The 22,208-nt window shown below is 50.2% G+C and overlaps 1 protein-coding gene across 13 annotated transcripts in view; it reads left to right on the forward strand.

The window, feature by feature from the left end:
* The window catches only part of RFFL (ring finger and FYVE like domain containing E3 ubiquitin protein ligase), a 75,472-nt gene that overhangs the window by 45,024 nt on the left and 8,240 nt on the right, over positions 1-22,208 (forward strand). For 10 of the 13 annotated variants that reach the window (XM_070478680.1, XM_070478684.1, XM_070478685.1 and 7 more), the window contains 2 exons: positions 8,466-8,653; positions 19,027-19,419. In XM_070478680.1, the coding sequence (XP_070334781.1) occupies positions 8,466-8,653; positions 19,027-19,419 (581 nt within the window). Of the gene's footprint in view, positions 1-3,826; positions 3,908-8,465; positions 8,654-19,026; positions 19,420-22,208 lie in introns of those variants that run through there. The other 3 variants (XM_070478679.1, XM_070478681.1, XM_070478689.1) reach the window with 2 other exon arrangements.

The following is a 22,208-nucleotide window of genomic DNA, read 5'->3' on the forward strand; positions in this document are numbered from 1 at the left end:
AGGGTTTTTACAATGTCTGCTATAGTGCATTCGAGAGGGCTTCTTGGTAGTTTAGTGGTAAAGAATCTGCCTGTCAGTTCAGAAGACACGGGTTCAATCCCTGGGTCAGGAAAATCCCCTGGAGGAGGAAATGAAGACCCACTCCAGTACTGTTGACCGGGAAATCCCATGGACAGAGGAGCCTTGCGGGATATAGTCTGTGGAGTCACAAAGAGTTGTACACAACTTAGTGACTAAACAGTGGTGACAACATACAGTGGGTTCACTGTAAGTATCTTAATTCCAAGATGTTGCCGTCTGTGTATCGGGGTAAAGCCTGTTGTTGCAGAAGTACCTTGGCTCACAGAGCAGTTAACTAAACTCTGAAGAAACTGGATGAGAACCTTGGGGACCTCAAGTTTAGTGCCTTGGATTTTGGTGGGTTAGCAAGATGGTTTTGAAGTTGCATTGCAAACTTGGAGATTTTCCTAAGATACTGACATTCTGACCCTTCTCTTTTCCATGGGAAAGTCCATGGCCACCCCTGATCCACTTAAAAATCATTTGTGTTGGGTGGGCGGACAAGTGGAGAAGTGATTGTTTTCAAATTACTTAGGATTCTAGGACTTAACAGGGACAAATCACATTATCTGCCTTCTCACCTCTAACTGTGGCTGTACTCAGCCTACCTGGAATAGATCATTTCTCTTACCCTGTTATTAGCACTGTTATTTTCCTGTTCAACAGGGTTCGGTCTACCAAGCTGACAGAATCCCATGTGCCAGTTCGCCACTCTGGCCTCAGACCACAGGGTTCTTCCACAGGGAATGGTACATCTTCTTGTTCACCCCAGCCCTACATCTCCCACCTTTTTTTACCCTTTAGGCATATTGGAAGAGGAGAGCCTGGTAGGTTTCAAACAAACTTAGTAAGAGAGCAGTCAGACTGTATTTGAAAATTAAATTGCCAAGTCCTTTTTTTTCTGAGGAGGGCGAGGAAAGTTGGGGGAGGAATTTTCAAGCCCTTGGCAAAGATTAGGTGGTAATTTTCTTTGCAGATCAGGAGGAAGTTTGCAGATCACAGGGAAAATTTTTCAAGTTGTCAATGTAGGGAAAATTCTTTTTATTTTGTGTAGGGGTATAGCCGATTAGCAGTGTTGTGTTAGTTTCAGGGGACCAGCGAAGGGACTCAGCCAACCACATACATGTATCCATTCAGGGAGAATTCTTTTTTACTTTTATCTTTTGGGGAAATTCTTTGTACACCCCACAGGTGGTTCCACTTTCTGTCCTTAAGGAACAGAATCGGATGCCACATGTGTGTCTCGGTTAAGAGCTAAAGGATGACACATGTTCCCCAAAAAAGTGTTTGTTTTGTTTGGCAGTGTTAAAATGATAAACCTTTTGCTTTCCCTTCCTGAAATAACCCTGGATGTAGTTGTTATTTGGGCTTCCCTGATGGCTCAGTGGTGAAGAATCTGCCTCCCAATGCAGGAGTGTGTGTGTGCTCAGTCATGTCCAACTCTCTGGTACCCTGTGGACAGCCCACCAGGGTCTTCTGCCTGTGGCATTTTCCAGGCCACAATCCTGGAGAGGATTGCCATTTCCTCCTCCAGCGAGTCTTCCTGATCCAGAGATCAAACCTGCATCTCTTGAGTCTCCTGCATTGGCAAGCAGATTCTTTACCACTAGTGCCACCCGGGATGTAGAAGATGTGGGTTCTATCCCTGGGTCAGGAAGATTCCCTGGAGGAGGAAATGGCAACCCACTCCAGTATTCTTTCCTGGGAAATCCCGTGGACAGAGGAGCCTGGCGGGGTCGCAGAGTCCACGGGGAGGTGTCCATGCAGAGCAGTCCATGAGGTTGCAGAGTCGGATGAGACTTAGTGAGTAGACAGCAACATCATAGTTGTTATTTAGGCTTATGGCTTTCCATTTTGGCACGACTCTCATTAAGAAATGTGTCTTGATATTTAAATACATGTCACAGAGAGTCGAAGCCTTGTCTGCTAACCTTGGTGAACCTGTTCTGTTAGGCCAGGCAGGCCTCAGTTATTTTTAGCACTGGAGGTCTTCCCCAGTGACCCCCTGCCCACACATCCACGTCCCCAGGATGAGGCCACATCTCCACCCACACATGGGGCCTGTGGAGTAACGGGGCAAATTTCACATCTTCCCACAGAAGCAGTTCCTTGTAAGTGCAGCCAAATACTCAGACGGGCTGACAGCTTTTTCTTTCAGAGCTGCTCAGAGGAGGCAGTTGAGATTAGAGCTAAAGTTAAGAGGATGAAAATAGTGCTGAGGAAGACAGGTCTTCTTGACTCCCGGCAAAGGAAGAGCTTTCTTAGCTACTGTACCCAGAGAGCTGAGCTGAGCTATATATATATCATGCCTGATGGGGCCAAGTCCCCGAGGGGCAAGGACCTTGTGGAAATCACTTTTGGTCTCCCTGGAGCCCAGGACCTCTGGTGCTTCCCAAGCACTTGTAAAAGCACAGGAATTGAAGCACTACACAGCGGGCCACCTTTCCACTTTTCCCTCCCAATGGTACCTTACACAGTGGGGTCTACCCGTGATGTGGCCACGTCCTTACCTCTTAGGAAAAAAATGTAGCATGTGCAATTTTGTGCACAAACTTTACAGCATTCCTTGTGCAGAAGAAAAGTTTTCTTTTTTTAGTATATGTGCTGCTGAAGCGAGCACAAGTTTTTTTTAATTAATTTTTATTGCAGTATGTAGTTGCTTTACAGTGTTAGTCTCTGCTGTACCACAAAGTGAATCGTTTATCCGTATACATATAAGCCCTCTTTGTCACCACTGAGCATTGAGGACAGTCTCCTGTGTTCTACAGTATGTTCTTGGTTATCTCTCTTATTATTGTTCATTCGCTGAGTCGTGTGCGACTCTGCAGCACACCAGTCTTCCCTGTCCTTCACTGTCTCCCTGAGTTTGCTCAAACTCATGTCCATTGCGTCAGTGATGCCATCCAACCATCTCCTCCTCTCTTGCCCCCTTCTCTTGCCCTCACTCTTTCCCAGCATCAGGGTCTTTTTCAATGAGTTGGCTCTTGGGCATGAGGTGGCCAAAGTATCTATCTTATGCATAATATCAATACTGTATATAAATCTCAGTCTCCAATTTGTCCCACCCTTGGTTTTCTTCTTGTGGTTAAATATTTCATTCTTCCATCTCTCTCTGCTAGTGCTGTCAGCTTAGCTTTGATTCCATCTGCCTTCACCCCTGCTCCAGTCTCGGGAAAGAGGTGACCTTTCTCCTGCCCTGGGGGAGTCCACCCCCATGTCTTGGTCACTTTTCTCTCCCTCATGGCCCTTGTTCCCATATTTATTGCCAGCTTCCCTTCCCTTCCTCTATCAGCTCTGAGTCTTTGTGGGGTTTCCTCTGTGGTCTCTGAATATGTCTGCCTTTCTCTTATCTTGAGACCTGCTGCCTTCTCTCTTCCCTTCACTGTCAAAAGTTTCGAGAGAGAATAATTTATCCTTAGAGTCTGGCAAGTCCTCACTTCTCACTTGCTTCCCAACCTATGGTTATCCATCAGCTTCTCTCTTCCTAAAGGGCTGGGGCATGGAGGACACTCAGTTTCCTAAAATTAGGTTCATCACGTTCCTCTCCACATTCTGCTCTCTGGGTCATTTGCCAGCGTCGAACATTTCTTTTTGAAATTCCACACAGTCTTCCAATTTTCCCACCTCTGAGCATGGTTCCTTCCTTTGCGCCGGTTGGTCCTCTGCTGCTTGCGCGTTAGATCACATGTTCCTGAGAGCTCTCCCAGGCCGTCCTCTCTTCTGCCCCAGACGGTCTAACCATCTTCCTGCCCCTCTCTGGCTTTAGGTACTTTCCAGTAGGCGAGGATCCCCAAGCCTGCATCTTCAGCGGACGCGGTGCTGCGCGTACATCCGCAGGCCCCCACAGGTACTAAAACTCAACTCAGTCTTAACCTGCCCCTCCTCCCGCAGACCTGTGCTCCTCCTGAGGGCTGTAGCTCATCAAGGGTTCTACTCTCGCTCCTGCTGTGTCACTCAGAGAGCCGGCCTCTCTCCCCGCCCCCAGCTCTTCGGTTCAAGGCCACATCCTGCTAAGTCTGTCGCAGACCTCTGTCCCTTTCTCTTCTACCCATGCCCTCATATCTTGCTTCCCACCCGCCCCTCACGGATTGGTCCTCCACACTGCTCACTGCTGTGGTGGTCACTCTAAGATGCAGGTAAGGTCACACAGCCTGGTGTGGCCTCAACTTTTAATGGAGTCCCGCTGCCATTCCAGCCTCCTTACCAAGGAATACAAAGTTTTGTGGGTTTTTCTTTTTTTTTGGCTGCTGCGGGTCTTTACTGCTGCACGTGGTCTTTCTCTAGTTGCAGAGCTCGGGGGCTACTCTCGAGGTTGCGCGCGCGCGCGGGCGTCTCCTTGCAGTGGCTTCTCGTTGCGGAGCAGGAGCTCTAGGCACGCAGGTTTCCGTAGTTAGGGCTCGCGGGCTCTAGAGCGCAAGCGCAGTAGTTGTGGCCCACTGGCCCAGTTGCTCTGCGGCAGGTGGGATCGTCCCTGACCAGGGATTGAACCTGCATCCCTCGCATTGGCAGGCAGATTCTTAACCACTGGGCCACCGGGGAAGCCCTGGAATATAAGGTTTTGCGTGGCTGCTTGTTTACTTGCTGTATTCTCATCCTTCCCTACCCTTACCTTTGACCCAACCAAGCATTTTGTAGTTTCTCTGATGCCCTGGTCCATGCTGTTGGGTTTTTTCTTTTTTTTTGAAAAGTCGTTTTGCTCTTGACTTTCTGGCCCACAGTAGTGTTACTGAGCAGGGTTCTTGGTCTCCTTAATAGAAATTGATCAGAGACCAGGCAAGAAATCCGAGCAAGGCTTTATTAGGGCCCCTGCTACAGCAGGGGGCAGCGAGAACAGGCTACAGGTTACCTTGCCTGCTTGCTGAGGGGGATGAGAGCTCTTCCTTAAATGGCTGGGGGTAGGTAAGGGTGGATCCTGGGGTTGGGCTGGAGGGGTGGCTTAGGTGGTTTGCCCACCCATTTGGTGGTATTGTGTGCAGAGGGCATGTGCAGTGCCCTGCTTTTGCGCCCAGATTTTCAGAAGCGGCAGTTGTGTCTTTGGTCTTTTTGTGTCTTGTTGTCCATAATTTGCCCCAACACATGCACAAGGTTATTTTTAATCCCTTACAGTTTTCTTTGTATTTTGTGGTTCAAGGAGATGTTTATCCTGGTTCAGGCATTGCGACACAGGGCCCCAGGTCCCAGCTTGTCTCAACAGGGTCTGTCTTCCCTGGTCATTCCTCCACCGCGGAGGAAGGAGCTGATCGTTGTTCTTATCTTTGTCACCCTTCCCCTGCTCCCCTCAATCCCCCACCCCCTGGCTTCCCAGGTGGCTCAGTGGGTGAAGAATCCACCTGCAATGCAGGAGATACAGGAGATGTGGGTTTGATTGCTAGCTCAGGAAGATCCCGTGGAGGAGGGCATGGCAACCCTCTTGAGTAAATACTCAAGAGGGTTTGCCTGGAGAACCCCAGGGACAGAGGAACCTGGTGGGCTACAGTTCATAGGTCAGACACTGCTGAAGCGACTGAGCATGCACACACCGCCTTGCACTACACAGACCTCTGTTAAAGCACCCTGAAGTTTCAGTGTTTGGTTTTACATTTCTGGTTCCCCTATTAGACATGAACTCCATGAGGGCAGGCACTCGACCATGCTCACCTAGCATAGCAAAGCACTGGCCCCTCTAAAGGCTGCAGGCACAAATGAGCGGAGGTTCTGACAAGTTCAGTGAGCCACCCACAGCCTTGTCTCCAGGCTGTTCTGCTCCTCCCCTGCCCCCACCTCATTCTGTTAACTGACACATCCTGCTGACTCTATGAGGAGTCTGTCCACATTTGGGACAAGCCTGGAAAGCCAAATGGTAATTGTGGTGAAATCACTGGGTTTAACTTTTTTAAAAAATATTTATTTTTAGTTATTTACTTGGCTGTGCTGGGTCTTAGTTGTGACACACGGGATCCTGGATCTTCATTGCGGCGTGGGGGATCTAGTTCCCATACCAGGGATCGAACCTGGGCCCCCCTGAGTTGGGAACACGGAGTCTTAGTCACTGGACCCCCCCCAGGGAAGTCCCTCTAGGCTTACTTTTTACCTGTGCCTTCCCAGAGAGATCGCAGTGAAAGCATCGTTACAATGCTAGTGGCAATCACTGAGGTTCATTTAGTGCGTTCCAGACTGAAGAATGTCCAGACGAGAAACATGAAGCGCAGAAAGGCCGTGACTTGTTGGCAGTATGTAATAGCTCAGGTCTTCTGGTTCCAGGTTTTGTGATCTTTGTATTATTCCACACTGTTTTAGATGCTTCCATCAGCATCTTGTTTTGGGATGCTTTTTAGGTCTTTTTCTTAGATTTTTTTAAAGAAGTAATTTTATGTGTTTATTTTTATTTTTGGCTGTGCTGGGTCTTTACTGCTGAGCGGGCTTTTCTGCAGTTGTGGCGAACAGGGGCTGCTCTCCAGTTGCTGTGCATGGGCTTCTCTCTGCGGGGGCCTCTCTTGTTGTGGACCCCGGGGTCTAGGCTGTGCAGGTTGCAGTAGTTGCAGCTCCCAGGCTCTAGAGCACAGGCTCAGTAGTTGCGTTGCACAGGCTTAGTTGCCCTGAGGCATATGGGATCTTCCTGGATCAGGGATTGAGTCTGTTTCTCCGGCATTGGCCGGTGTACTTTTACCCCTGAGCCATCAAGGAAGCCCAACAGGTGGTTTTTTTTAAGAGTTACAGACTTCCTCTTTCACAGGGCTAATACTCTGCTGTTGTCTCCAGTCTCTTGCCAACAAATAGCTTGCTTATTTAACTACTCTTGGCTGCTTTATACCATGTGAATTCACAAGGCAGGTTAGGTCTGTTTTCTGGGAACTGAGTCTTCAGACGAGTCACAGTGAGCCAGAGAGACATGTTTTTGATGTGCAGGAAACAATGCATGTGTGGTTAGTTAAGCTTTAAATATTGCGTGCGAGTCATTCATTCAGTAGTCCTAGTTGAGCCACCCATCTGCCAGGCACTGTATGACTGTCATGGTCCCTTTTCTCAAGGGGTCATAGGCAGGCAGCCGAGACAGGTGTTAATGGGACATGCCTGCAGAAGTGAATGCTTGTGTTGGAGGCAGTGTTGGGAAGCTGGAACGACTCTGGAGTAATCTTGAGGTTGAAGGTCATATCTGCGACCTTCACTGTGCTCGGCCTTCCTCTTTTCCTCTTAAAAAATAACTAAGGTGGAACCAGTGGCTTCTTAGTTCCTTCCAGCTCACTGTGGTCTCTGAACTCCAATCTTTAACAAAGGCACTTTCAGTGAGTAAGGAGGCAGAACTGAAAGTACCATTCTTTTGTGTGAGCTGATTATGAATACGCTACATGTTTCATTCATTACCCCCTTGAGTGGAGAGTTCAGGCCTACAAGGTCACCCTGACTGCCTCGGTCTACTGAGAACAGGGCATTTTACTTTATCGCAGCAGCACTTGGCATTTGAGTGGAACCCCTTGTAGCATTTAGTTTACTCTGACATTTGAGAGAGTGGATCCTCTTTGTTTGGTGATCTTAAAAAAAAACCATCAACCTCCTTGCCCTAATTCCTATATTTAATACTTAGAATGGGAATAATAACCCAAAAGTTCTTTTGAAGTCCGCAGAGGCACTGATTCAGCAAGGAAGCCAGTATCTGTGGAGTGTCTGCTGTGTGCACAGGACCGATGTGAGTAAGTGGCCCCTGCCCTCAGAGGACGGGTGGCCTAGGTGTAGAGAAAACATAAGTATTGCAGGTATTACAGGTGCCGTGGTCGAAGCTGATGTCGAGTCCGAGGTACATGTTAAGAGCTGTCAGCGAGTTCTGGCGGCTGATGGGAGCAGAAACCAGGGAGCACCGTCATACAGGGAAGAGAATGTTAGGTTGAGGGTCAGAAGAGCTGGGTTTTCCAAATCTTAGTTCTCTGTAATTAGATATGACATTGGTTTCTTTGGGCCTGGGTTGCCTCATCTGAGTAAAGGAAATACTGATCCCCCCGCCCTGTGTCAGTCTGAATGTGGAAATGTAGGATAGAGTTCTTTCTGTTTGAGCTCTCGGGGCAAGGTTATGTTCCTGAATGACAGAGTTGTCAGGCCATGTGTAATCGCTAAGACAAAAGATGTTCTTTGAAGTAAAGATCTCAGATGAAACCCAAAGAGACATCAGCACCCTTTCCTTTGAAAAGGATGGCAAGTTGGCTTGGCCGATGGAGCTGGCCTGTCCTGGCGAGTCAGTTGTCCGTGTGCGCCTTTATCTAGAAGGGCAGCCGGGGGGAGGTGCAGGATGTGGCCCCTGAAGCCCGTCCTCACCTCGCCTCGGGCGGCAGGTGTGGACCTATACTGGCCGTTCCCCTGTGCCCTCGGGGGGTGGGAACCCAGTCGAGGTGTGTCTTTTTAATTCTGACCTTTCTCCCCTTTCTTCCTCGAATCAGATCTTATCATGTGGGCAACCTGCTGCAACTGGTTCTGCCTGGATGGACAGCCTGAGGAGGCCCCACCGCCCCAGGGTGCCAGGACGCAGGCCTATTCCAACCCTGGGTACAGCTCCTTCCCTTCCCCCACAGGCTCAGAACCAAGCTGCAGGGCCTGTGGGGCCCACTTCGCAAGCATGGCCAGGAAGGTGAGTGTCGACTTCTGGGCCTGCTCAACCACTGTAGCCACGGGCCCTCGGGCAGGCCTCCCCTCCTTGGTGCCTGCCCTTCCCTTTGCCGGTGCAGAGCTGGCAACCCAGACCCAACCCGTCCTTTCACATGAGTATTAGAACTAACTTAGCAGGGCACGTCCCTAGTGGTCCGGTGGTGAAGACTATGCGCTTCCAGTGCAGGGGGCATGGGTTTGATGCCTGGTTGGGGCACTGAGGGCTTCCCTGACTGGTGGCTCAGATGGTAAAGAATCCGCCTGCAATGTGGGAGACCTGGGTTCGATCCCTGGATTGTGAAGATCCCCTGGAGGCTGCCCACTCCAGTATTCTGACCTGGAAAATTCCATGGACTGTATAGTCCATGGGTTCACAAAGAGTCAGCACTAAGATCCAACATGAGTTGGAGCTAAGTTGGAACTTGCAAAGAGTTGGAACTAAGATCCAACATGCTGCAAGGTATGGCCAGAAAACTAACCAAGCAAAAGCAAAGCATTTCTGCAGAGAGTTGGACACAGCTAGATCTGAATTCAGAGAGCAGCTCAGCCACTTCCCAGCTATGTGACTTCACCTCTTGAGATTCAATTCCTGACTCTGAAGTGGGGATATCATAGTCATACGTAAATCACATCTCACAGTGTCCTAGGAATAAAGTGAGCTAAGCTGTTCAGGGGGCCTGGCGCGGTGCTTGGGGTGCAGCAGGCACTTGCTGTTTCCTTCATTAGCTGCCATCGTAAAAAGCCTGACTCGAGATGAACTTGTTCTTTTAATTGAAGGCAGTGTCAGGAAGATCTCAGATACATCAGGAGACCCTGACAAGGTGAAGACTGGAGCTTGTTTATGTACTGTAGCCATATCATTTAAAATGCATGATAGCGGTTTCCAGATTAGTGAACAGGAGGTGAAGTTGCTGGCCGGCCGATGGTGTGCGTGGGTGTGGGCTTCCCCTCTTGTCTGGGCAAGCACGCCGGGGGCCGAAGGTGAGCCCTGACCCAGGAAAGGACTCAGAGAATGAGAAGTGTGCAGCCCAGAATGTGATGTTCCAATGACGATAATGGGAAATTTGAGAGGAAAAAATACTTTCTAAACCATCTGCTGTGTGCCAGGGACTATTTTAAGAAATTTGTAGAGTTTTGGTTTCATTTAATCCTTGCAATACCTCTATGATGTAGATGTTTTGTTTTGGATTTCTTTTTGCTGTGCTACATGGCATGTGGGATCTTAATTCCCCGCCTGAGGATTGAATCTGCACTCGCTGCATTGGAAGCACAGAGTCTTAACCACTGGACCCCCAGGGACATTCTATGATGTAGGTTTCAGGGGCCCTAAACTCCTACTTTACATATGAGAAACTAAGGCTTAAAGTTTAACAGAAAAAGGAAACTGTATCTGTCAAGTTCCTGACAAATAGCTTCCCAGACATGAAAATACTGGTTCTTTCCCCTCCGCTTAGGTAGTGCCCCACAGCTGCGTGGTTATTAAAAGGCAGAGCCAGGATTCAAACATATGTCTCTGACTCTCAAGTCCTCTCCCTGAAGATAGCGTGTCAGACTTTCTGCAGCCTGAAGTGTTGACCAGCCACCCCTCTGTACCTGTAAGATGGTGGAGGCTGGGCAGTTTGCCTTGTAGGTTGTTTTTGCCTGTACCTCACTGCCGTGCAGGGAAGGGGAGCACACAGCCAAGCTCTGTTGTGAATTGCTGGGCTACCCCAGTCGCTGAGAACTCAGCCGGAGAGGCGCCAAAGCCAGGGGGCTGTGGGTCCGTGGGCAGGCGGCCCTTCTCTTACACGTGGACTGAGAGGTTCAGTCCGTAGGTGGAGGCTGAGGTGGAGAGGAGGAGGAACTCGGGGCCGTGCGGTCCTGTTCACTTGCCTGGCACCAAGATAGACATTTCAGGTGCGTGGTGTCCCTGCATCCTTACACTACTCTGTGACGTACATGCTACTGTTATGTGTTCCCATATAACCGATGAAGGAATTGTCCTCTATCTAAAGCAGTCATTTCAAGGGCTCCTTAAGCACATCAGGAGTCTGTTGGATGGTCAGAGCTCCTGCTGTTTTTGTCGCTACATTGTGAGCAATGCTAGGAACAATCAGTAGAAGTGGCAAAGTGACTGGCAAGAAAGGAATAGGGAAAACACTTGTCTGAATGAAGCAGCGTGGGAAATTCCCTGGTGGTGCAGTGGTTAGGACTCTGCACTTTGACTGTGCATTCACTCCCTGGTTGGAGCACTAAGATCCTGCAAGCCATGCAGTGCAGACCAAACAACAACAACAAAAAAAAGCCACAGCATGAATTTGCAGTAGGTTTGTTTGATCCTCCACCTGCCCCCTCCCCCCCTTTTTTTAAAGTCAGTTATACTCTGGAGTGGAAACGGAGAGAAAGCACAGAGAAGATAGTGGTGGTAACTTGGGAGCTGATTTGAGAGAATAGCATTGAAACATGCATTACCATGTGTAAAATAGGTCGCCATTGGGAGTTTGATGCATGACTCAGGGCGGCCAAAGCTGGTGCTCTGTGACAGCCTGGAGGGTTGGGGTGTGGAAGGGCGGGGGTACAGGATGGAGAGACAAATGTATGCCTGTGGCCGATTCATACTGAGGTCCCGTAAAAACAGTCACAGTATTGTAAGTAATTCAGTTCAGTTCAGTTGCTCAGTCGTGTCCGACTCTGCGACCCCATGAATCGCAGCATGCCAGGCCTCCCTGTCCATCACCAGCTCCGGGAGTTTACTCAAACTCATGTTCATCGAGTTGGTGATGCCATCCAGCCATCTCATCCTCTGTCGTCCCCTTCTCCTCCTGTCCCAATCCCTCCCAGCATCAGGGTCTTTTCCAATGAGTCAACTCTTCGCATGAGGTGGCCAAAGTATTGGAGTTTCAGCTTCAGCATCAGTCCTTCCAATGAACTCCTTTAGGACTGATCTCCTTTAGGATGGACTGGTTGGATCTCCTTGCAGTCCAAGGAACTCTCAAGAGTCTTCTCCAACACCACAGTTCAAAAGCATCAATTTTTCAGTGCTCAGCTTTCTTCACAGTCCAACTCTCACATCCATACATGACCACTGGAAAAACCATAGTCTTGACTAGATGGACCTTTGTTGGCAAAGTAATGTCTCTGCTTTTCAATATGCTGTCTAGGTTGGTCATAACTTTCCTTCCAAGGAGTAAGCGTCTTTTAATTTCATGGCTGCAGTCACCATCTGCAGTGATTTTGGAGCCCCAAAAAATAAAGTCTGACACTGTTTCCACTGTTTCCCCATCTATTTCCCATGAAGTGATGGGACCAGATGCCATGATCTTAGTTTTCTGAATGTTGAGCTTTAAGCCAACTTTTTCACTCTCCTCTTTCACTTTGCACAAGGGTGGTGTCATCTGCATATCTGAGGTTATTGATATTTCCCTCGGCAGTTTTGATTCCAGCTTATGCTTCTTCCAGCCCAGCGTTTCTCATAATGTTGTCTGCATGTAAGTTAAATAAACAGGGTGACAATATACAGCCTTGACGTACTCCTTTTCCTATTTGGAACCAGTCTGTTGTTCCATGTCCAGTTCTAACTATTACTTCCTGACCTGCATATAGGTTTCTCAAGAGGTAGGTCAGGTGGTCTGGCATTCCTATCTCTTTTAGAATTTTCCACAATTTATTGTGATCCACACAAAGGTTTTGGCATAGTCAATAAAGCAGAAATAGATGTTTTTCTGGAACTCTCTTGCTTTTTCGATGACCCCGCAGATGTTGGCAATTTGATCTCTGGTTCTTCTGCCTTTTCTAAAACAAGCTTGAACATCTGGAAGTTCACGGTTCACGTATTGCTGAAGCCTGGCTTGGAGAATTTTGAGCATTACTTTACTAGCTTGTGAGATGAGTGCAATTGTGTGGTAGTCTGAGCATTGTTTGGCATTACCTTTCTTTGGGATTGGAATGAAAACTGACCTTTTCCAGTCCTGTGGCCACTGCTGAGTTTTCCAAATTTGTTGGCATCTTGAGTGCAGCACTTTCACAGCATCATCTTTCAGGATTTGAAATAGTTCAACTGGAATTCCGTCACCTCCCCAGCTTTGTTCATAGTGATGCTTCCTAAGGCCCACTTGACTTCACATTCCAGGATGTCTGGCTCTAGGTGAGTGATCACACCATCGTGATTATCTGGGTCGTGAAGATTTTTTGGGGCAGTTCTTCTGTGTATTCTTGCCACCTCTTCTTAATATCTTCTGCTTCTGTTAGGTCCATACCATTTCTGTCCTTTACTGAGCCCATCTTTGCATGAAATGTTCCCTTGGTATCTCTAATTTTCTTGAAGAGATCTCTAGTCTTTCCCATTCTGTTGTTTTCCTCTATTTCTTTGCATTGATCTCTGAGGAAGGCTTTCTTATCTCTCCTTGGTATTCTTTGGAACTCTGCATTCAAATGGGTATATCTTTCCTTTTCTCCTTTGCTTTTCGCTTCCCTTCTTTTCACAGCTATTTGTAAGGCCTCCTCAGACAACCATCTTATCTTTTTGCATTTCTTTTCCATGGGGATGGTCTTGATCCCTGTCTCCTGTACAAAGTCATGAACCTTTGTCCAAAGTTCATTAGGCACTCTATCTATCAGATCTAGTCCCTTAAATCTATTTCTCACTTCCACTGTATAGTCATAAGGGATTTGATTTAGGTCATACCTGAATGGTTTAATGGTTTTTCCTACTTTCTTCAATTTAAGTCTGAATTTGGCAATAAGGAGTTCATGATCTGAGCCACAGTCAGCTCCTGGTCTTGTTTTTGCTGACTGTATAGAGCTTCTCCATCTTTGGCTGCAAAGAATATAATCAATCTGATTGTGGTGTTGACCATCTGGTGATGTCCATGTGAAGAGTCTTCTCTTGTGTTGTTGGAAGAGGGTGTTTGCTATGACCAGTGCGTTCTCTTGGCAAAACTCTATTAGCCTTTGCCCTGCTTCTTTCTGTATCTTCCAACTGAAAAAAAAAAAAAACAAAAAAAAAACCGACTTGGGAAAATCAGGAGATCCAGCACATTTTTGACATTGGTCAGCCAGAAGAGGGAAAGCGGATGGATGAGAGAACTGGCCCCAGAAGAAAGAGAGATGGTTGGGTGGGGATGGGAAGGTGCTTTATTTTCTTCATAGTGGTTTTCACCACCCAACATACATGTGTTTGTGGACTGACTGTCTTTTCAGATGGTACACAGAGTAAGGGATTCTGTCGGTTTTGCCCACAAGTTTTTCCCAGTGTCTATCTAGACTGACATGGTAGGTTGGGCAATACAGTTTTTCGAATGAATGAATGAATGAGTAGACTGTTGAGAAGAATTTGCAAAAGAGCAAGTAGATCAGAGAGTTTCTACTTTCATCACTCTATGGCTAGCATTTCCATGCTGAAGAGTTTCACTGAGGGCCCGGTTCTGTCCCAGCAGCGTGGTAGCAGCTAGAGGTCACGCTTTTGTGGAGAGAGGGCCAAGACATAGGGCATTCCCCTGGGGAGCTTACTGTCTGGTTAAGGAGGCCTCCATTTACAAAGAACTAACGAGTCAGCTGCATAAGTTAAGTATGAGGCCATCAGGCACTGTTGGTAAAGGGATCATTCTAGCCACAGAGGAAGGCTTGTTGATTTGCAGAGCAGTGGCTGAGGTAACAGCACCAGAGGTGGAGCAGATGCAGGCTGGGCCTGGGAAGAGTGCGTGGCCTGTCCGACCAGGATGCAGGGTACTGGGGAGGTGAGGCAGCAAAGCTGACCTTAGTAGTAAAGGCCCAGGGCTTCCACAGTGAGGAGCCTGTAGCCACCAGACCACAAGGAAGCGCTGAAGGATTCTGAACAAAGCCACAGCTGGCTGATCATATTTCAGGGAGCGGACATGGCTTCACGAGGAGGGTGGTTTGCCGGAGCCGTAGGAGAGGCACTGAGGCAGCTCCACACCAGTGGGAAGTTCCCAGAGCCTAGTCTGGGGGAGGCCGAGACCGATCCAGGTAGTTTCTATCTGGTGAGCGGCTCTTTGTGCCAGACCTTGTGAAGGAGTGGTTGTCAACCCATTTTACAAATGAAAAGGAAGAGACTCAGACACAAAAGGCACTTCAGCTACTAAGATACAGGGGACTGTGGCTATGAAGACGGATGAAATGGAGGAGGAGGTCAAACCGAAGAAGCCAGGGTATCAGTCTGTCTAAAATGAGGCATGGCACTGAGTAAAATAATTAGCTTCTGGGGACTTCTCTGGTGGCTCAGCGGTTAAGACTTTGAGCTTCCACTGCAGGGGGTGTGGGTTCGATCCCTGTTCGGTGAACTAAGATCTTGCAAGCTGCCTGGCGTGGCCAAAATTAAAAAATAAAGTAATTTTTTTTCTTATTTAGTGAAAAATATCCAGTGTGTTAGGTGTGTTAGGCATTGCCTGGGCTGGAAAGGTAAAGATGAAGAGTCATCCCTCCACAGTAGGGAGCTCAAAGTCTAACAGGAGGATGAGGGCAAAGGCGCAGCTGTGTGAGGAGACGGGAAGAAAGCTTCTGTACCAAGAAGAAGAACTTAAAAAAAAAAATTAGTTGTTTATTTTAGTTGCACTGGTTCTCTGTTGCTGCGATTGGGCTTTCTTCAGTTGCAGTGAGGGGGTCTACCAGCTCCAGTTGCGTTGCTCGGGCTCCTCTTGTTGCGGAGCGCAGGCTCAGTTGTTGGCAACACGTGGCCTCGGTAGATGCTCCAATGCACGTGGAATCTTCCTGGAGCAGGGATCAAACCCATGTCTCTGGCAGGCAGATTCTCAACCCCTGGACCACCAGGCAAGTCCCAAGAAGAGCTTCTGTAGGCGGAAAGGAAGTTCTAGTTGGAAGGTAAAAGATGGTTATTGGTACAATATTTTCTTGCCACAAAGGGATGGATTAATTTTGTGTAATTCACAGTGAATTCTGTGAATATTAAGGATGTTTTCTCCTACGAGAGTTTTGCACTTGTACTTTCGTGCTTGAGTGGATCGGCATCTTATCTCAAGGGTTTGGCATTTAACAGCTGCAAGCTTTCAAAATGTCTTTTCTTGAAGTGGTTGAATTGAAATGACGACATGGATCCTCCTGTCTCTTTTTCCTTTCTTCATTGTGGTCAGTATTTGCTGAATGCTCCCTGGTACAAAGCCCAGTGAGCACTAAGGGCTTTATAAGAGAGGATGTAAAAAAATATGGAGCCATGGCTTCCCAGAGCTTCCAGTCTTGGAAATTGCAGGACAGGACTAGCTGGAAGTGACATATCCTGTCTGTATTGGTGATACCTGCATGTGGTTTAGCAGCAGCCCTGACGGTTTTGGAGGATGTTTGGCCTCTCTAGTTGACCAGGTGGAGGAAGGGGAGGATAGGGTGGCCTGGCAGGGAGGTTGTGTTTTTAGACATGGAGGAGATAATCAAGTCTCAGAGTAGAAAGAGGGGATGGCTCCTTGGTCCTGGCCCAAGGGGAAGGGAACTCGAGGTGACTGTGTTACCTTTTACTGTGTGGGGTGCCTACCTCCTGCTGAGGTTCACTGTGCATTAGCTCATGTAGTAGCTGAGTAGTCCTTCGAGGTAGGCTGAGCATCTGACTTTTGTTTTGCTTGTGTTTTTCTTGTTTGGGGCTGTGCTAGGTCTTCGCTGCTGCGAGGGCTTCTCCCTAGTTGCGGTGCGTGGGCTTCTCATGGCAGCGGCTCCTCTTGCGGACCACGGGCTCTGGCGTGAGGGCTGGCTGCAGTTCCCTGGCTCTACAGCGCAGGCTCGGTACTTGTAGGCACACAGGCTTAGTGGCTCCGCGGCATGTGGGATCTCTTTGGACCAGGGATCCAACCTGTGTCTCCTGCATTGGCAGGCAGATTCTTTACCACTGAGCCACCAGGGAAGTCTTGAGCTGATGCTCTGGGAAGTTGTCTGTTTTGCAGAGTTTCCCCAGCGGGGATGCAGCCAGCCAGGACTTAATCCTAGCGTGTCCCTGCTGCCCTTTCCCTCCCAGGAGGGGCTGCCTCTGGGCAGGACGGCAAGGAGGAGGGCTGAGAACATGGGCCTGGCCTGTGCCAGGGAACTTGGCTGGGGTGGGGGGTAGCAGAGGAAGGGTGGATTGGCAGAGGGGAGCCACACGCAGGCACCCCTGCTGGCGCCCCATGCTCCAGGTGTCTCTGTGGGCACCCGGGCTCCCCTCGGTCATCTTTCTTGCCACCTCGCTACTCAGTGTGTACGGTTTGCTGGAATTTATACTTAACGTGTTTTCTTTACTTGTTCTGCCAGCATTTGTTGACGGTTGCTTTTTCCTTCTCCTTTCTTCTCTCCTGACTCTTCAAACTGGGGTTTTAGCCTCAAGCGAGCACTGACTTACTGTTTCCTGTCGGGTGTGTTTCAGGCTTCAGAGCCCCTGGGGGCAGGTGCGGAGGAGCTGGGTGGGTTGCTGTCTTTGCTTTCTGATCTGGTATCCTGTGCGCTGCACACCGTAGAAGATAGTTGTTTAGATCCAGCTGATGGAGCAACTCAGGGCTGTTCAGTTGTGTCAGACTAGGTCTTGTCAAACTGTACTGATGTAAGCAGTGTTCCATGTCAGGACCTACAGCTTTATGACATGGAAGCCTTGTAATTTCACTGTGTCATCCTAAACACATCTTATCGCCCACTAGAAAAGCTTTAGCTGTGACTGAACCCCCAAAGTACCCCAAAACATCTCCTTTCCACCCAAGCGTGACTGGTACCAGAACTGTTCTAAAGTGCGTGCAGCCATGTGAACGTTGTATTGTGTGGTTATCACTGGGTGGAGAGTGAGGGAGCTTGACATGTGTCCTTCCAAGTGTCAGCAGTCACAGCCTTACGTTCGCTTCCCTTTACTGCTCAAATGACACTTAGAAAAGACTAAATATAACCCCCTCTGCTCTACAGACTTCTTCAGCGCCACACCAGAGTGCCTGTGATTTTGACTCTGGGAATCTGAGTCTCCTGGGCATTCTTGTTTGCTTGAACAGCTTTCTATACTTAGAAAAGAGAGGGCAGAAAGATTTAGGTTAATTCTGAAGTCACCCCAGGATGAAAAGTTGTTAATTTCTCTAAAGGGTCCCTGCAGGACCAGCGCAGGGGCCCAGGGCTCACCCCCGTGGTGGCGTGTGGCCTGCTCGTGGCCGGAACAGGGCTCATCGGCTGTCCCTGCACTCGCTCAGCCTCCGGGGCGAGGGGCCGGAAGCTGCCTCCTGGGGGCCGAGCACGCCCTGGTGCCCTGTGATGCCGGGAGTAGCTGCTGCCAGGCGGTGCCAGCTCGCCTGCCTGGCGGCTCTCGTCAGCCACCCGAGACACCCTGTACTTCCACAGATGAGAGCTCCCCCCTTGTGTCCGAGGCCTCCTGTTGCTGACTAAATATTTGTCTTGGGTTTGCTCTCATACAGCCCCGCACTCCCAGCACTCGGAGTGGGCCTTCCCGGGGCAGGGCAGGGTCAGGGCCAGGAGTTCCGAGAGGGAGAGCCAGACCCTTGGCCAGGCACGGTGGGGTCTGGCGTGGGGCTGAGTCAGTCCTGCGGCCTGGTGGAAAGAGCACGAGTGTGGGCACCAAACCCAGACCCACCGTCCCCTGCCTGCCCTTCAGGATGCGCCTTCGTCTCTACAGGCCTCGGATGCTCTGTCCTGGAAGCAGGGAGGTAGGAAAATACCTGCTTTCAGAACTAAATGATAAGCCAAGTCCAGCTCTGGCACATGGTAGCCCCTCAGTCATTTAATTATACATATATATATATATATATATATATATATATATGGAGTAGTAATTATCATAGATTGTATAGTATTGAGAAGTATAGAACAAAAGACAATTATTGGAGGAGAGTTACTCCGTGATACTGATTTGAATCTTGACTCTCATCATTGGCTTTTATTTCCTAGAAATAATAATTAAAACACTAAACACTTATGGAAGACACACGTGTCTGATATGCTAAGCGCATTATCTCTTAACTTTACCACAGTCCCATGAAGTAGTTGTTTTCATCATCCCCTACTTTACAGATGAGGAAACAGGGCCAGAGAGGCTGAGTTACAGCCCCAAGGTGACCCCACAAGAAGCGGAGGAGGGAGACTTCATAAAAGGCAGGGCTTTTCTTATCCTGAAGCTGTCACTCTTAATTAACAGCCTATCTGTCTCCCAGTGAGTAGCATGAGTGACGTGAGCCTCCAGTGGAATCCTGCCCGCGGGGCCCTGCTTGTGGCTGCAGGAGACCTGTGGGGGCCCTGCTGCCTCCGCGGGGGTTTGACCCCAAACTCTGCCTGGCGGCCCGACCCCCAGGTAGAGGAGGAGCTCAGTGAAAGGACGAGTCACAGGTGGTCGTCCCAGCCCTTGTCATGCTGTTTTGTCCTCACGGTCTGATGTGGTTTTCTCTGCCTCTCGCTCGTAAGCAGCAGACCTGCTTGGACTGTAAGAAGAACTTCTGCACCAGCTGTTCGAGCCAAGTGGGGGCTGGTCCCCGGCTCTGCCTTCTCTGCCAGCGCGTCTGCGCCACGGGCTTCCGGCGGGAGGAGCTCATGAAGATGAAGGTGAAGGACCTGAGGGACTATCTCAGCCTCCACGACATCTCTACCGACATGTGCCGGGAGAAGGAGGAGCTGGTGTTCCTGGTGCTCGGCCAGCAGCCCGTCATCTCCCAGGAGGGCAGGACTCAGGCGCCCCCCTTGGGCCCCGACTTCCCCGAGCAGCAGGCCTTCCTCACCCGGCCCCACACCAGCACCGTGCCGCCTACCTCACCCGGCCTCCCGTCTGCACCCCCCGGCCAGGCGCAGGGCCGGCAGCAGGTACGGCCACGCGCGGCCTCCCGTCTCTCCAGGGTGGGCTGGGGTCCCTCTCCCCCAGCACCTCGGGAGAGGGGTTCAGTGCACGGGTCACGGGACGCCTTTGTGCCTACCGCGGACGGAGGGTATTTTCTGGACTGCAGACTCACGTTTGGGCTTTTCTTAGACAGATGCATGGTACTGGGTTTTTGTGTTTTTCTCTTTCTTTGTAATAGGTTCCTATTCCATTTAGAGAGTTTAAAAAAATTGGTTGTTCTAGAAACATTTTGAGAAAATTCACTGTTAGGTCTCCACATTTGGTTCTGATCAGATTACCCTCCTGTTTTCTCACCCCATGGTCTTCCTTGGCTAATGGGGAATTCGGTTCCTCAGTGATCATCACAAGGCGCAAGGGAGAAAAAGGACCACGTAGGACTTCCCTGGTGGTCCAGGGGTTATGACTGTGAGCTTCCAATGTGGGGGGCACAGGTTTGATGCCTGGTTGGGGAAATTCTGCGTGCCATGTGGTGAGGCCAAAAAAAAGAGTATGTGGAGGCAAGGCAGAGGAGGGAAACGCTGTGACTGAGACCCGGGCACGGCCCCTGCCAGCGCTGTCCGGGCTGGGTTGTGGTTGGAGGGCTACTGAACCGTAGGCGGCCTTGTCAGCATCCCAGCAGGGTCTGGGGGTGGCGGGCTCAGAGCAGCACCTGGACTGAATTATGAACCAGGCTTGGAAAGCTCAGAAGCGAGGATTATGTTGCTTCTAGCTGAGAAGCCCCTCTGAGGGGGAAGGTGGGTGTGGAAGCCAACTGTGGGATTAGAGTGATGCCGGTGGACCTCTGGCTTCACAGGTGGCTCAGCGGTACATAGTCCACCACTGACACAGGGGGCTTGGGTTCTACCCCTGCGTCAGGAAGATCCCCTGGAGAAAGAAGTGGCACCCCACCCCAGCATTCTTTCCTGGAGAATTCCATGGATAGAGGAGCCTGGTGGGCTACAGTCCATAGGGTTGCAAAGAGTCAGACATGACTTAGTGACTAAACAAAACAATGCTCTGAATGGTGGTTATCACTGAGGAGAGGTTTGAGGCGGGTGAAAGAGGAAAGGATAGGGTGTCAGACAGCAAGACTGGTGTCAAGTTATAGAATAGGAAGCAAACACCCACACACTCGGTGGGGTGGGGAGCGGGGGAGGACCCAGTGCCGGGAAGGCAGGAGGCTTCAGCCAGAGGTCTGGGGTGGGCACGGGGGAAGTGGTCCCCCGCTTCCAGTGGCAGAGGCACTGGACAGAGGATGGGAAGTAGCCGGAAGCTGTGTGTGTAGCCCCGGGGGACCCTGTAAGGTTAGGACCAACAGGAAGTGGGCTCCCAGGACGTGAGCAGAGGGCCAGCTCTGCAGACTAGGTGCTCATGGTGGGGAGAGGGGAGGGTTGGGTGAAGAGGCAGCCTCTGGCTTCCAGGTGCTGGGTCTCTAGGAGCTATTTTCCCATGCATTTGTTTATTCAGTGAGCATGTATTAACCACCTCCGAAGTGCCAGGATCACTGTCATCGGGGCGTGGTGACGTCCTGTAGCTATCCTTCAGTGTCTCAGTGAGCCTTTTAGTCATCTGACTTGGGCAACAGTGGGAGGATTCGGACCTAGGAGATCCAGTTTCCACATCCTGTTGGTCATTGACTCTTGGGTCACTTCGAGGAGGTCTGAGCCTTTAACAAGGCAATGAGGTTAGTAATCCAGACCACTTTGGCTCCTGCCAGGATATGGGGAGGACTGACTGGCGGCATGATCCCACGTCTGAAGGGCTTTGAGCTGCCCAGAGCAGGCATGCGCCAGTGTTGTCGTCCTCCACACAGGATGTGTGGGGCTGCCGTCTCTCGTTTCTGACCCCCACCTCTGCTGGGACGGGGCCCCTGACTCAGCCCTGACGAGCACTGGGCCATGAAGGCCGCTGTGACCGCATGCTCCCCTGCAGGAAGCGCACACAGCCTGAGCGGGCTTTCCCCCTGCGTGCCCTGGGACGCCACTGCCCCTCGGCTCTGCTCTGCCTGCTGGACAGGCAGGGCCACCTGTCCTGACTGCCTCCCTTTGCTTGGGTCCAGGGTTTTCTCTCTGTTTATGGGGAGCCAGTAGAGTGCCTCGAGGGAATTTTTTTTCCCTGAAAGAACCTTCAGGTGGGTTCCTTTCATTAATCAGAAGTTTGCAGACTGCACGCATAGGTCACACCATGTGCCAGAGCTTCATTGGGTGCTTCTCTGATGTTTCCAGAAGGCCTTCAGGTCAGCTCACGTCCCCTGTTCTGGTGAGGCCTGCATTTTGCCAGCCAGAAAAACAGGGCAAGCGCAGTAGCTCGTGCAGGGCGGCCTGACGGCCTGCAGCGAGCAGCACACAGGCTGTGCGTCTGCTGGCAGCGCTCGCCCACCGGGGCCCTTTCCTGCGCCTGTGACGCCCCGGCAGTAGCTGCTAGTGAAGGAAGCGCATGGACCAGAGCTAGCTGCGGGCAGACACTCACTGGAGACTTGGGTTCAGCCCGTGGGCACACTGGAAAGGCCGGCGCGTACTCTGCAGCACAAGACCCGTTTTTCTTGTGGAAAAGAGAAGACGTACAGAAACTGGCTACTCAGGAAGAGGTTAGGCTCCGAATAGCTTCTTGGAACGCAAGGTGACACCAGGAGGCCAGTGGGTGCCACGCTGACGTAAAGCTAAGAGAAAACTGGGCGTTGTTTGGGAAGCCTCTCTGTCCACGTGTGCTGTGTACAGGAGCTTATTGTCACTTGGCATTTTTGGTGACAGTTGTTACTTCTGCTCTTCATTTCTGT

The sequence above is a fragment of the Odocoileus virginianus genome, chromosome 17, assembly GCF_023699985.2.
Source record: "Odocoileus virginianus isolate 20LAN1187 ecotype Illinois chromosome 17, Ovbor_1.2, whole genome shotgun sequence".
Lineage (NCBI taxonomy): Eukaryota > Metazoa > Chordata > Mammalia > Artiodactyla > Cervidae > Odocoileus > Odocoileus virginianus.